Raw genomic sequence first — 17066 nt, 5'->3', positions numbered from 1 at the left:
GGTGTCAATGGGGCATTATATCAAGCAATACTTAGTCTTTATTTGAGTTGTAAGTCAGCAGTTAGAATTGAAGGAAGTACAGGAAGATGGTTTAATGTTAAATCTGGTGTGAGACAAGGATGTACATTATCCCCTCTGTTATTCATTATCTATATGGATCACATTATGAAGCAAAGTGGTATTAAACCTGATATCAAAATTGGAGATGTTAATGTTAGCTCTTTACTTTATGCGGATGATGTTATACTTCTAAATAAATCCACTACAAGTCTGCAAAATTCTCTGACTAAATTGAATAGCTGTTGTAATAGATATGGTATGAAGGTCAGCAATAAAAAGACAAAAACAATGAAAATAGGCAGAATTATTGAAAATGTCAACTGTGTTGTGAATGGAGAACCTGTGGAACAAGTGAAACATTTCAGCTACTTAGGCACGATTTTTGGTGAAGATGGTAAATAAAATATGGAAATTGACAACAGAATCAACAAAGCTGGTATGGTAGGAAGTCAATTGAATAAATTCATATGGAATAAGAGAGAAATTAGTCGGAACACTAAATTAGCTGTATACAAGACAGTGTTCAAACCAGTTTTGACTTATCGATCTGAGAGCTGGGTAAGAAGTAAAACACTTGACCAAAGACTAGAGACCGCAGATATGAGAGTCCTGAGAAACATTATAGGCATGAACAGATGGCATCAATGGCAATATCATATTAAAAATGAGGATATTAGGAAAGAACTTGACATTGTCAGCATCCAGGAATGCATTAGCAGAGCTAATCTCACATGGTATGGTCACCTAAACAGAATGGGCGAGGAAAGATTAGCAAAACAAGTGTTCTCTGTCAGGCTGGCAGCAAAATGACCCAGAGGAAGACCAAGATATAGGTGATTTGATATGGTACAAAGTGCCTTAGATGATAGAAATATAAGATCTGATAATGTTGGAGTCTTGACAAGTAACAGACTGATTTGGAGGAAAATTGTAGATAGGAAGTTAGTAATGATATAATTTTTTCATGTAGTACTATTATATCCTGTACACCCCTTGTGGGTACATGGCAGGAATTTGATGATGATGATGATAAAATCTACATATACATATTATACTCTCAGTTTTCCCTAACTCATTTAGCCATGATAACTTATAAGCTTCTAAATTCCATCATGAATATCATGATTGTCTTGCATCAATCTTTCTACTGTACAGCGACATATTGGTGGAGTCAAACTTACCTTTTAAAAATTGCATACTACCACTGCATTAATATTACAATACCAAAGACATACTTCATTAGTGTGTTATCTCTGACAGGGGGTTAGAGACAGTCTAATGAACACGTGTACAACAGCTGCTGCTTGGCTACATATTGTTTCAGTTTAATATAAATTGAAATAATCACTTGATGTTTTGACCTCCAAATTAAGGTCATCATCTGGAGCACACACACACACACACACACATATATATACACAAAGAAAACAAGCTACATTCAATCTACATGGTATGCTTCAAGCTTGACTGGCCGAGTGGTTAGCATATCCGCTCTCCAGCCAAGAGGCTGTGGGTTCGGATCCTGCCAAGGGCATGGATGTTTGTGATTGTCCTACTAATCAATTACCGTATGTACTGCTGTGACCTAGCAATTCAATTTTTTATGTTGAGCCCATACACGAGAGGTTGGTTGATCAACCTATAGTACATTATGGGTGGTGGGGTTGGGAAAGGAAGAACTTGTTTACATTTGATTTAAAAGACTGTATATATTGTATTTCTCGGGAAACACATCAGGAGAAAAACTGTTACACAATACAGCAGTAGTGGGGATGAAAGAGGAGGAAAAGAAACTTGTTCTGTGGGTTTCAAGGTGTACTGTGAAGGGATGTTGAGCAGCAGCTGCTGCTCGTGTCCCAACAAGCTTAGTACTAAGTGGGGGAATTATTGATGCTATTTCTGATGAACATTTTCCATGGAAATATTTGTAGAATACACATATTGCAGAGACCAATCATCTGTGTGAAAGTGGCAAGGAGTGAGTTGGTAAAGATGGGTCATTAATAAGTCTAATGGCTCTCCTCTGTATACTGAGCCAGGGCATTTTGAGGGAGCTTTTGGGGGCCCACCACCCAATATGTGAGTGCAATATTCAATAGTTGGGCGGATTTGTGATTTGTATAAGGTTAACAGCTATTCAGAGGTCAAGTAACATCTTGAGCGAAAGAAAAATCGTAGTTTTTTAGAAGCTGAGGATGCAATGGTTGTGATGTGTTTATACCAGGAGAGGCTTAATGCCAGAGTAATTCCAAGAAGTGAAACCTTGTCTGGAAATTTGGGTATTGTCAACAATAATACTGAGAGAAAATCTTTCTTTCTTTTTTTTTTTTTTCTTATGAGAAATAAGACAGAACTGGATTTTATTAGCATTGAAATTGAGGAGATTATCTGAACCCCATTGGAGAATGGCTTGGAGATCAAAATTGAGGGCAATGGTGGTTGATGTTCTGTAGGTTGAGGTGAGTAGTGTAGAGTAAGATTTGTCAAATGAAAGGCAAGAGTGCAATGTGCTATCATCTGCAAAAGTTTGTATTAGGTTGGAGGTCAACTGAAATAGGTCACTGATATATAGCAGGAAGAGGGTTGGTGAGAGGATAAAGAACCATCCAGCATCACACACACACAGTGTGCATCCAGACAGAAAGCTGAACAATCCAAGTACAGAAGTCCTGGGACAGACCAAACAATGGACGTTTGCTTAGCAAGTCTTTGTGCCAGATCAAGTCAAAAGCTTTGGAGATATCATCAGGCACAACCACTTGAGATTCACCAAATTTCTCCATGGCATTTGGCCAGAGATGGATAACATATGTGAGCAGATCTCCTGTTGATCAGCAGCAACAGAATTCATACTGGTGTTCATTTATTAGATCGGTGCATTTCAAGGTAGTGTAGGAGTTGGGAATTGATGATTTTCTCCATTACTTTAGACAGAACTGAGGTAAGTGAGATAGGGCAGTAGTTGGACAGCTATGATTTGTTGCCCTTCTTGCAAATGGGTTGAATATAGGCCAATTTCCAGGCTGTGTGATAGATACCAGTGAATTAAGAGAGTACATACAGGCAACATAGGATAGGAGTCAGATCTGGTGCACAAACTTTCAAGACAATTGGAGGAAGGCCATCAGGGCCAGGAGACTTTTTTGTGTCTAATTTGGATATTATTTTTCTGGTCTCTTTCTGGGAAAAGGATATAGGGAGCATTGTATGTTAGGCATCTGGAATGGTTGGGGAGCATTTATCATTGCCAATTATGCGTGCATTGGAAGCAAAGTGTTAAACTAAGAGATTGGCTTTCTGTGGGTGATAATGCAATAGAGCCATCTGAGTATGATAGGGGTGGGGCAGAAGTTATGACCAATTTCTTTGGCAAGAGATCAAAAGGCTCAGCTGTCGTTTGAACAGGCTGCTAGTGAATAGGCTTTTTTGCTCTTTTAAACTTGTTTTGGAAGCATTGAAAGGATGGAAGCAATAGTACAACCATGGAAATGAGGCATAGACATGGTAGCTCTCTCTCCGACTTAGCACTGTTATAATGCCAAATTACTCTTGTATGGGGAAGGAGGTGAGCACTAGATTGTGGTCAGAATTACTTGGGGGGGGGACTACATTGAATGGGTATTTGGAAGAATCGTTGGTGAGGAAGAGATCACAGGTGTTTTGGGAATGTTTCAGGTTATCTGGTATTCTGGTTGGCATGTGAACAAGTTTTGTAAGGCCATTAGTGATGGCAAATGTTTCAACATCTCTGCCTATAAGATCTATTCAACTGGAGGAGGAAAGCCAATTGGTGTTGTAAACATTAAAATCTTTTAGAAGGATGATTTTGCTGGTGAGAAAATGGAACTGGAGAAAATCAGTTTTTAAGAAGAGGAAATCAAAGAGCTAAGAATGGTTGGTGGCATTAGAGTGATAGAGACAGCAAATGAATTTGACTGAGTGGGGGAAAGAGATATTTTCAACCAAAGAAGGTCAAAGTTGGGTGATTCTGGGTTAGGTGCTCTCTGGCAAAGTATGTCAGAGCAGATGTATGTGCAGACTCTGCCCTTGGGTTGAAAGGAATAAAAGAGTGTGTGGTTTGGAAGGTTGAGATGAATAGTGCTAATGGAAGGTGAGATTTGAGTTTCTGCCAAAAAGAGTAGGTGGGGTTTGGTAGACTGAAGATGGTAGTGTACACTATTAAGGTTGGAGTTGAGGCCACAGATGTTAGTGAAGTGGATATGCAAGGTTCTGTGGGATATATATTTGACCACAAGGGTCTTGTACATTTCCTATGCAGTGCCTGCATACTAGTCTCCATGGTGGCTACTAGTGGTATCACTTGATTTTTGCACTAATTTAGCTTGGTTGTAGCCTATGATCCAATTGTTTTCTCCATCTTGGTGTTTTTCTTCTAGTTGTTTTTCGAGGATGACGACTTTGTTCTCTCTGGGTGAATGTTAAGTCTAGTTGAGTCTGTTGCATGTTTGGGGGCAAGTGTCCTTGAACTTGTTGTTAATCGCTGGTATACTAAAATTACATTAATTTGGTCAACCATTAAACTGACCTGATGTCTAGTGGGGGAAAAAAACCTTACTAGATCAAAGCTAGTCCTGTTATTATTATTATCTATTTGGTTAACAAATCATTAAGAGATATATTAAGCTAGAGAGCCATACACTCACACATAATTACTCAAATAAGTATACATATAAATTAGAACCAAACAGTATGGATGGCGACCAATAAGAGCTGAAATTGTTGCTTAGAGTTCTAAGTAAGGGTTTGCTAGAAAATTTGAAGAACTTAAGTGGGCTGAATGCGTGCCATCCAAATTCTTGGGATTTTTATAGGACCATTGTTGTTAAGATTAAGATGGTCGATCAAAATTTCACAGGCTTCTTTAAATTTGTGTTCATACTACATTTTTGTATGATGTAAAGAACAGATACTTTTCCAATCAATTTGGTGTAGGGTGTTAAGAGCATGATCTGAGAGGCCTGCTTCATCAAAATTGTTAAATTTAATGCATCATTTGTGTTCTTTTTTTTATGGACAGAACAGCTCTTAATAGTCATCATCCATACTGTTTTGTTTTAATTTATATATGTACTTATTTGAGTAATTATGTAAGAGCATGTTGCTCCTTAGCTTAATATATGAGGGTGGTCTGAAAAGTTCTTGGCCTAACAATGAAAAAACGGATTTATAATTTAAAAATTATTTTAATTTTTCAACATAATTTTCCTTACTGATTAATGAATTTATTCCAGCGATGCTCCAGCACCATTATCCTGTCCCTGTAGTGGTTCTCAGTAAGATCTGCAAAATACCCCTCTACAGCTGCAATCACCTCTTGATTCGAAGAAAAAAAATGCTGACCAACGAGGAAGAGTTTTAGTTTTGGGAAGAGATAGAAGTAAGAAGGAGTCAAATCTGGAGAAGTTCCAACAATTCATAGTGCATATCCTATCCCTTAATTTTCCTACTGTCAAAACACCTTCGTAGGCAGATGCATTGTCCTGATGAAAGATGATTTTTTTTTCTTCTGCAAACCGAGTCTTTTCTCGTGAATTTTTCATCTAGTCTGGTTAAAAAATCGGAATAATATTCCACGGTTATTGTTTTCCCCTTTTCAAGATAATTAATAAACAAAATGCCTTTAGCATCTCAAAACACCGATGCTAAGACCTTTCCTGCTGATGGAACAGACTTTGTCTTCTTTGGCACTGAACAACTGGCTTTTGTCCACTGTTCTGACTGCTGTTTGGATTCTGGTGTGTTATGGTGAATCCAAGTCTCATCAATAGTAATGAATCGATGCACAAAATCAGTTTTATTCTTGTTAAAATGCTCCAAGCACTGTTCAGAAATTCTCATGCAAGTGCATTTTTGATCTGCTGTGAGCAAGTGCGGCATCCATCTTGCGCAAAGCTTTTTCATTTGCAATTCTTCATGCAAAATACATCCTACACGTTCTTTTGAAATGCCTATAGTCTCAGCAATTTCATGCACTTTGACTCGACAGTCATCCAATACCATAACTGGTGTTGTTACACTTTTTGGATGTCCTTCACGTGGATCACTTCAAGGTTGGTATGGCCATGTTTAAACTCGGCAGCCCATTTCTTAATTGTCAAAAACAAAGGAGAAGAGTGCCCATAAACTTTTACGAACTTCAAATGAATTTCTTTCGGTATTAAACCTTCTTTTACAAAGAATTTTATGCTCAATTTTATCCATTTCAAGGGATACAGACAACACTTTTGCTTCTGGCAGCTATATAAAACAAACTCCTTGATAGAATGATTTGCAATTTCACATGGATGCTTATGACAGACGTACCAACTTAGAAAAAAAAATCTTGCCGATAGTAGTACCATCTATGGTCGAGGCCAAGAACTTTTCAGACCACACTCGTATCACTTAATGATTTATTAACCAAATAGATAATAATAATAACAGGACTCTAGTTTTGATGTAGTAAAAATTTCTTTTTTTTTTCACTAGAGATCAGGACAGTAACTTGAACAGTTGACCAAATTAATGTAACTTTAGCATACAATGTAGATTGTAATGTAGCTTGTTTCTTAGTATATATATATGTGTATATACAGATGATGAGTTAATGTGAGGGTAAAAACGTCGAGTGATTATTGTGATTATTTTGGCTTATATTAAACTGAAGTTTTACTATAACATGGTAGTTGTTTCTATAATTTGTAGTAATGAAGACTACCAAGTGAATTCACAGCCAGCCATACTGTCCTCATTCAAAAACCTAACAGAAGTCATACCTTAATTAACAACTGAAGGCTTTTTTTTTTCTCTCTCTTTCTTTAATACTAGATCATTTTTCACATTATCAACAACAGGCTCAAAGCAGAAATGCAATACATAATTAAAAGCATACTGGTGTACGAAGTGATAGTTGAATCCATTTCTGCTACGTGATGATGTCTGGCAATTCTGAAAAAAAATCATCTCCCAAAAGACAGAGTGTAGGCAATAAACCACTCATCAAAGGAGCCTGTGCTAATACAATTACCCATCTAGTCACTAGGTGGCTATTAGACCCAGTCAAACTACAAGGGTACCATTTGGGATGAGCATTGGAATTTGTATGTCTCTTTTCCATGGTCTGATTACTGCTTCCTCTCTCCTGCCAGAACCACTTGCTCTGATATAACAACTTAAATGATTCTTTCTGGGATCAATGCCTTTTATTCCCCATTCTAATCAAAACCCCAAACCTTATTCAAGCCTTGGTTTTCCAACAGGTGTACTGAAACAGTCCAATGAACAAGAGTGGAGATAGTGTGCACTTTTGACTTACAATTTCAATCAAATTATCTTCCTATATTTCCTTTAATAAGTTAAAAATACAACATATATATTCAATGGCTCAAGTTAAAAAATAAAGCTTTCCACACTCAGTTTACATTACAGCCTGCAACAACTATAAAAAAACAAAAAACCCAAATCAAACTTAGTACAAGCTAAAGGCACTGAGTTTGTCTCCTATCACTTCACGAATCCCAAAACTATTCAACTTTAAGATAATGCTCTCACATTTGGGGTGGTACACCAGAAACCTCCCTCAGAATGTTTGATTGCATTCAGAAGAGAGCTATTTGCTTAGCTGATGATCCTCTCTCTCACAGCAACTCCCTCCAGTTGCTTTCCCCATAAATGCTCTGTTTCTTTCTCAAAGTATTTCCATGGATGCTGCTTCACTAAACTGACCACCCCCAGTCCTCCACTTCCCTCTAATCATATATGAACACAGGCAGCTGCTAGAAACCATCCATACAATGTTCAGCTTCAAACTAACCAAACCAACTCCTCATCCTCTTCATTCCATACCTCTCTCTTTTGGATGTCTCCCCAAACTGTCTTTCTCCCAATAATTTCAACTTTGAACTCTTGAAGACACAGTTAATAATTACTTTCTTCTCTCTAATCACTTATCCACACACACACACACACACACACACACAGCACTGTCGTGTTATAGGTACTAAAGAACTTGCATGCGTATGGGTTTGATATTAAAAAAATAAAATACAAACTACCAATTACAAATTTCTAATACAGTATTAAAACTAGTTTCCCTTATCACTTTCCAAAAGTTGAAGTTCACCATATCTAGACTATACAGTATGCATTACCAGTCTCAACTCCTTTATTATACAGTCTTTCAGATCTGCAGTAAAACAGAGACAACACCATTGAAATTATAGTTATAATTATGAACAATATTTAAAATAGATTAGAAGACCATATGCTTGAAACCTTACACACAGTTAGTTAAATAGAGAAAAGAGAAAAATGGCTACTCTAAAAACACAGTTTTAAAAGTGACAAGTTATTCTGGGTGTGTGCTATGCTCCACCCTCTAACAAATGAAAACATAGGTCTAACAGTTATCTGATTTTTTTTTTTAATAAGTACTACTTACCTCTGAGCCAAAAAGTGTTGAAATATGAGATAAGTGGTACTGTCCTGAAAGCAGCAGTGGCTGAAAGATGCAAAACTGGTTTTGATCAGCTGTAGCCATAAAAACTCCCAAGTACACATCAGATGCTACACTTCCAACTGCCTTGCGTAAACTCACTTGTTGTGCTACAAAATTATAAATTTCTTGATTTATATACCGGCTCTTTCACAGCAAGAAATACAAATAGCTTGTATTTAAATAAAAATATACATACTGATAACAAAATATGACTACAGAAAGATAGTCAAGTCAGTCATCTAAGAAAGAAACTATCAAAGTTAAACTTAGGCTTCACACCAAAAGTGGAAATGCTTCATCCTCTCAGTCCACCTACACTGACATTCTTGCAGCATTTTTTGTTGAGACGATATATATGCAATGGTATAACATATCGACATCTTTATTAACAGTGAGGTGTGACATATGGATGTGGTATAAATTAGAAATTTGTAATATTACTATTATTACATGACACCTCAGGAAATCCAAGGGCTCATCAATGCTATCTACCACCAGCCACCAATTATGAGAATCGAACTCATGCCTTTTCCAATCAAAGAGTGCAATGTTCCATTACACTTACCTAGTTTCATATAAGCTTAGTTATTTAATGAAGTAGGCATTTTCACTGTGCCTATTACTACGATATTGCTTTATAAAACTTTATAACCATTTTTAGAATTTATAATTACTTTCATGTCTATATATTAACATGTTCATGTCAGGTTGTGGCTCATGCAAGTCATACATTAAGCAAGAACTCACTTGAATGCATATAATATCGCTTCTACATTGGAGAGGTGCATTTTTAGAAAATGCTAAATTAAATTCCATAGCAACAATTAAATTACAAATAACAAAAGTATTAAAAAAAAAAAGCCATCATAGGATAAGTAAGACAACGAATAGTCGATATACTACTTAATAAAAAAAAGAGAAAATTATACATACATATACAATATAAAGGGGTGCTTAAGGGTCAAAGCTGTATAACTGAGAAAAGACCTCTACATAGCCTTTAAAGAAATGTGGAGAATCAACCAAGGCTTTTGACCTAATGTACAATCCTCACCTTCTCGTGGTGCACCCTATTAAGTATCTACCTGGATAATGAATGAATGAGGATAGTTGGCAATTTGGGATTTAGCCGACCAAATTGTATCATATTGGTTAAACCACAATATTAAACGATGGTACAGCATGACAGAATTTCATGCCAGCTGGAGCTTCACCCAGTTAAACAATCTCACAGTTGTTTTCGAAAGGTTTCCGATTTCCTAACCAGGAAACCAGAGCAAAACAGCAAAAAGTCAGCTACTGGAACAAACCCTAAAACACACCCCAACTCAATATCACCAGAGTTAAAGATTGGTACTATCAACATAAGAAGCTTGAATGGCAAAGAAATAGACAGCTGAGGAATTGGATAAGTGCCAGATCGATATAATAGGGGTGACTGAAACAAAAAGGCAAAAACTGGTGAGATCTTTCTGAGCAATAAATACAAAATGTTATATTCAGGCAATGACAATGAAGAAAAAGAAGGAGTAGTCATAGTATTCAACACTAAATACAAGGCTAATTTTCTTGAATGGCAGGCAATTTCAAGTAGAGTGATGTGGGCAAATATCAGAATGGGGAACTCGACAATAAGACTTATATGTGCCTATGGTCGCACAGAAGGTTCTGCTAAGGTAGAAATGGAGGAATTTTTTGAAGCTTAAGAGAAAGCAACTGACAATTAAACATGAAAAGTTGGTCATCGTTGGGAGATCTAAATAGCAGAGTAGAAATGATTGTCAGACATAGAAAAATATTTTGGGAAAATTTGGAGAAAAGAACAAAGCTAATAATAATGACAAATATCTGTTGGATTTCTGCTCAATACATGGACTGCTTATTATTAACACAACATTCCAACATAAAAATGTGCACAAATTCACATGGAGAGAAGAGGCAAGAAATAAGAAAAGTCTCATTGACTATGTTATTGTTGATAGCGATGTTTTCTCACTGGTGCAGAACACCAGAGTGTACAGAGTATTGGAATTTGGAAGTGATCACTATTTAGTCTTGAGCAGGATAAAATTGAATTTCATTTTGAAAAGCAGAACATGTAAGAAAGTTTTAAAGCGAATAAAAGTTGAGCAGCTCTCCAATGTGAACTGTAGACTAAAATAAACAAAGATTATTGAAGAAAAAATGTAAGTTTGAGAACAGGAATCAAACCTTGGAGATTCAGTGACAAGCCATGAAGAAAACATTGATTGATTCAGCTGGAGAGACATGTGGTGAGGTTGTCTGCAAGGACAGAAAAATCAGAACTCCGTGGTGGACACAGGAAGTTAAAGAGGCAGTGAAGGAAAAGAAGAAAGCATATCAAAAGTTCCTGGTGAATAAGTCAGCTTGTGCACTTAGAGAATACAGAGACAAATGTAAGAAAGCTAAATGCTGTGTAAAACTAGCTTAACAAAAATCATGAGGGGAATTTGGCAAGAACATAGACAATAAATATCAAGAAGGCGGCAAAATATTCTGGAGGTTGATGAAGAAGCTTAGAAATGGAGGAAAGAGTGCTGTGAAAGGAATTAGAGATGATAAAGGTGATATGAAAACAGGAGAAAAAGATATCCTTAAAGTATGGAGGAATTACTTTGAAAAACTGCTAAATGAAACAAGCAGTGATGACAGCACAGTGGTAAAAAACACTGACCAGGCATGCAGGCAGGAATACATATCCATACTTGAAGTAGAAAAAGTCATCAAAGGCTTTTTCTACTTCAAGTATGGAAAGTATGAAATATGGAAAGGCAGCAGGAGTAGATGATATTCGACCAGAAATGCTGAAGTATGGTGGTATAAGAGTCTTACAGTGGCTGCACTGCATAGTTACGAAAGCCTGGACAGAGAGACGAATTCCCGATGATTGGAGTAGAGCTCTCATAGTACCCATTTATAAAAAGGGAAATAAAACTGAATGTGAGAATTGCAGAGGTATTTCTCTACTGAGTGTTCTTAGTAAGATTTATGCCAGTATACTTAAGAAACAGTTGAGAAGGATTGTGGAAGAAAAGCGTGGTGAAGAATAAGCTGAATTCAGGCGAAATAGAGTCTGTCAAAATCAGATTTTCACTTTATGACAAATAATTGAGAAATGAATTATTAGTAATAAATGAGAGATCTGTATTTAAGTTTTGTAGATCTGGTCAAAGCATATGACAAGATGCCAAGAGAAGTTATTCAAAATGCTACAGTTGTATGGTGTCAGTGGGACATCATATCAAGCAATACTTAGTCTTTATTTGAGTTGTAAGTCAGCAGCTAGAATTGAAGGAAGTACAGGAAGATGGTTTAATGTTAAATCTGGTGTCAGAAAAGGATATACATTATCCCCCTCTGTTATTCATTATCTATATGGATAACATTATGAAGAAAAGTGGAATTAAATCTGATATCAAAATTGGAGATGTTAATGTCAGCTCTTTGCTTTATGCAGATGATGTTATACTTTAAATAAATCCATTACGAGTCTGCAAGATTCCCTGACTAAATTGAATAACTGTTGTAATAGATACGGTATGAAGGTCAGCAATAAGAAGACAAAGAGAATGAAAATAGGCAGAAGAAATTAACATATCAACTGCATTGTGAATGGAGAACCTATAGAACAAGTAAAACATTTCAGCTACTTAGCCACGATTTTAAATATGGAATGCGGTCTCCAGTCTTTGGTCAAGTGTTTTACTTCCGACCCAACTCTCAGATCCATAAGTTAAAACTGGTTTGAACACTGTCTTGTATACAACTAATTTAGTGTTGCGAATAATTTCTCTCTTATTCTATATGAATTTATTCAATTGACTTCCCACCATACCAGCTTTGCTGATTCTGTTGTCTATTTCTATATTGAATTTACCATCTTCACTAAAAATCGTGCATAAGTAGCTGAAATGTTTTACTTGTTCCACAGGTTCTCCATTCACAACATAGTTGACATTTTCAATGATTCTGCCTATTTTCATTGTCTTTTTATTGCTGACCTTCATACCATATATCTATTACAACAGCTATTCAATTTAGGCAGTGAATTTTGCAGACTTGTAGCAGATTTATTTAGAAGTATAACATCATCCACATAAAGCAAAGAGCTGACATTAACATCTCCAATTTTGATATCATATTTAATACCACTTTACTTCATAATGTGATCCATATAAATGATGAATTACAGTGGGGATAATGTACATCCTTGTCTCACACCAGATTTAACATTAAATCATCTTCCTGTACTTCCTTCAATTCTAACTGCTGACTTACAACTCAAATAAAGACAAAGTATTGCTTGATATAATGCCCCATTGACACCATATAACTGCAGCGTATTGAATAGCTTCTCTCTTGGCACCTTGTCACATGCCTTTTCCAAATTGACAAAACTTAAATACAGATCTTTGTTATATTCCCATGCTTTCTCGACTATTTGTCGTAAAGTGAAGATCTGATCCTGACAGCCTCTATTTGGCCTGAATCCAGCTTGTTCTTCACCAAGCTTTTCTTCCATAATTCTTCTCAATCGTTTCTCAAGTATACTTGCATAGATCGTCCCAAGAACACTCAGTAGGGAACTACTTCTTGTAATTCTCACATGCAGTTTTATTTCCCTTTTTATATATGGGTACTATGAGAGCTCTACTCCAATCATCGGGAATTCGTCCCTCTGTCCAGGCTTTCTGAACTATGCAGTGCAGCCACTGCAAGACTTTTATATCACCATACTTCAGCATTTCTGGTCGAATATCATCCACTCTTGCTGCCTTTCCACATTTTAAGCCTTTGATGGCTTTTTCTACTTCAAGTATGGATATGTATTCCTGACTCCATGCCTGGTCAGTGTTTTTTACAACTGCGCTGTCATCACTGCTTGTTTCATTTAGCAGGTTTTCAAAGAAATTACTCCATACTTCAAGGATATCTTTTTCTCCCGTTTTCATGTCAGCTTTGTCATCTCTAACTCCTTTTACAGCACTCTTTCCTCCATTCCTAAACTTCTTCAACAACCTCGAGAATATTTTGCCACATTCTTGATATTTATTTTCTATATTCTTGCCAAAGTCCATGACTTTTGTTTAGTTAGTTTTACACAGTGTTTAGCATTCTTGCATTTGACTCTGTATTTTCTAAGAGCACAAGCTGACTTATTTGCCAGGAACTTTTGATATGCGTTCTTCTTTTCCTTCACTGCCTCTTTAACTTCCTGTGTCCACCATGGAGTTCTAATTTTTCTATCCTTGTAGACAACTTCACCACATGCCTCTCTAGCTGAGTCAATTAGGGCTTTCTTCAAGGCTTGCCACTGATTCTCCAAGGTTTGATTCCTGTTCTCAAACTCTTTCATTTTTTCTTCAATAATATTTCTGTATTTTAGTCTACAGTTCACGTCTGAGAGCTGCTCAACTTTTATTCGCTTTAAAACTTTCTTACATGTTATTCTTTTCAATATGAAATTCAATTATATTCTTTCAAGACTAAATAGTGATCACTTCCAATTTCAAATCCTCTGTACACTCTGGTGTCCTGCACCAGGGAGAAAACATCACTATCAACAATAACATAGTCAATGAGACTTTTCTTATTCCTTGCCTCTTCTCTCCATGTGAATTTGTGCACATTTTTATGTTGGAACATGGTGTTAGTTATAACCAGTCCATGTCCTGAGCAGAAATCCAACAGATATTTACCATTATTATTGGCTTTGCTCTTTTCTCCAAATTTTCCCAAAATATTTTTGTATGTCTCACAATCATTTCCTACTCTGCTATTTGATCCCCAACAAGAACCAACTTTTCCTTTTTCATTGTGTCAGTTGCTATTTCTAAACCATCAAAAAATTCCTCCACTTCTACCTTAGTAGAACCTTCTGTGGGACCATAGGCACAAATAAGTCTCATTGTCCAGTTCCCCATTCTCGTATTTGCCCACATTACTCTATTTGAGACTGCCTGCCATTCAAAATTAGCCTTGTATTTTGTGTTGAATACTATAGTTATTCCTTCTTGATTGTCAATGCCTGAATATAACATTTTGTATTTATTGCTCAGAAAGATCTCACCAGTTTTTGCCTTTTTGTTTCAGTCACCCCTATTATGTCGATCTGGTAGTTATCTAATTCCTCAGCTAGCTCCATTTCTTTGCCATTCAGGCTTCTTATGTTGATGGTGCCAATCTTTAACTCTAGTGATGTTGAGTTGGGCTGTATTTTCCAGGAATGTGCTAGCAGAGCTAATCTCAGGTGGTAAGGTCACTAAAACATAATGGGAGAGGAAAGATTTGCAAAACAAGTGTTCTCTGTCAGGTTGGCAGGAAAAGACCCAGAGGAAGACCAAGATATCGGTGGATTGATGCAGTATAAAAAGTGCCTTAGAAGATAGAAATATAAGATCTGATAATGTTGGAGTCTTGACAGGTAACAGACTGATTTGGAGGAAAATTGTAGATAGGAAGTTAGTAATGATGTAAATTTTTCATGTGGTACTATCATATCCTGTACACCCCTTGAGGGCAAATGTCGGGAATTTGATGATGATATACAATATGAAAATAAATTGGAATTTACAGAATATTGATGATTATTATTATTATTATTACACCCTCCATGGAGTCGACAGATTCATTGTGGGAGGTTCATTCAACTGACAACATATTTATCATATAGAATCTTAAAGTCTTTAACACTCGTTGCATTAACAACAAATTTTGGTAATGGATTCCATCCACTGACAATTCTCCATGTAAAAAATCTACTCCTCACACCCTTCTTCACCACACTTTAACATAACTTCCAGGAATGACCTCTGGTTCTTCCTCTCTCACCTTCTACTCTTTTTATAATCCCCTCTGGATTAATGTGATAAAATCCTCTCACTAACTTAAACGTCTCTATCATATCACCTGTCTTTCTCCTATCCACCAAACTCTGCAATCCATATCTCTTCAACCTCTCTCCATAGCCAGCATTCCAAAGTCCCGATATTGTCTTAGTCACTCGCCTCTGGACCCTCTCTGATGTCTCCACATCACATTGAAAACTAGGTGACCAGATCTGAGCACAGTAGTCCAAGTGTGGTCTGACCAGTGCATTATACAGTGGCACAACTACTGTATAAGGCACTCATAAATTAGTAAATAATTATCCCAAAGACAGAGATGATCTGTCTTTGGGATAATTATTCTCAATTATCCCAAAGACAGATCAAAATTATTCTCAATGTATCTCAATTCTAATGCATCTTCAGTACAATGACAATGAAACAATTAAATTTTAAAGTGCCATCATAGCATAAGTAATACAACAAACAGTCAAGAAATTCCTAATTAATAAACAAGAAAATTATTTATATGTATATAATAATAAAATAAATTAGGAGTTTACAGAAGATTGATACAATAATGTTTCCCATAAAGGGGAAACTGAAGGCCATAGGATCCGTTTAAATTCAGATGATGTAGAAAGATCTTCACAGCTCTCTTTGTATAAATGTTCTATAAGGAATCAACTTTTGTGTAGGAGCTTGGTTTTTTCAAAAGTACTCTTTTGGTCGAGATGGCATGTTCAACTAAGCTAGATTGTAATTTCATTCATAGTATTGCAAAGATAAGATTTATGTTCCCAATGGTGGACAGCAACAGAAGATTACAGGCATAAGATTTATTGCAAGTGTGCAAAGTACAACAAGCCACAGTCTTGTATACATATTCTAAAACAATTTTACCAATTATCAAAACTGTGATGTTAAAAAAATGTGCATAGCTTCAAATTTATAAATAGTACCAAAAAACTTAGGTATGCTACTAGCTACAATGAATGGCTACTGTATAACAAATAGATAATTTTTAAACTGCAAAACAAAATCTCAAAAAATTTCATATACATCTTGCAAGAAAATATCCCTACATGACAAGAATGCAATCACTTAATACAATAAAGCATACTGTAAAGCCATACCTGACACATTCCAACCTGTTTCTCCACAGTGTTCCAATACTGAAGTAGCCATCAAACATTCTTGTTTCTGGGGAGGAGGAAAAATAATAATGCCATAAAAGTTCCTGCTTTAAAATTAAAAACTGTAAAGTAAAATCTTTGTAATAAAATTCAAACATAAAATACCATAAAATTTAATAAATCAACAATCTATAAAATGCATAACCATACAAAGGTATTTCAAAAAATAAAGTAACACATCACACACAAAAATGTAACAGCACAGCACATAACACCTGAAAATTTATCATTCAGGAGAATGGGAAGAGTAAGTGAAGAAAGCATCTGCATAATTACTTTCTTCATTCAACTGCAAGATGCACTGCACAGATGCTGTATAACTACATCACTGTGCAAAATGGAAAGATGACAGAAACACGATAAAACATTGATGGAAGTTTTTTCACCTGGCTAAGCTACCAATTATATATTTGGTTTAATCCTTTATCCAAGCGTAAGCCATGCAAGGAGATGTGCTTTGCATTA

General features: G+C 36.1%; 1 protein-coding gene across 1 annotated transcript in view; it reads right to left on the bottom strand.

Annotated features, from left to right (window-relative positions):
- Positions 1 to 17066, bottom strand: part of Nup160 (nuclear pore complex protein Nup160) — a 361484-nt gene that overhangs the window by 289427 nt on the left and 54991 nt on the right. Inside the window, exons 7-8 of the mRNA XM_090401602.1 lie at positions 16542 to 16608; positions 8501 to 8664 (exon numbers count right to left, since the gene is read on the bottom strand). Coding sequence (XP_090257728.1) covers positions 8501 to 8664; positions 16542 to 16608 — 231 coding nt within the window. The remainder of the gene's footprint in view (positions 1 to 8500; positions 8665 to 16541; positions 16609 to 17066) is intronic.

This window comes from Typopeltis vanoorti, chromosome 12, assembly GCF_054136105.1.
Source record: "Typopeltis vanoorti isolate ZY-2024b chromosome 12, IOZ_Tvanoo_1.0, whole genome shotgun sequence".
NCBI lineage: Eukaryota > Metazoa > Arthropoda > Arachnida > Uropygi > Thelyphonidae > Typopeltis > Typopeltis vanoorti.
The sequence above is the reverse complement of the archived record's forward strand: the minus strand, read 5'-3'. Positions and strand labels throughout refer to the sequence as shown.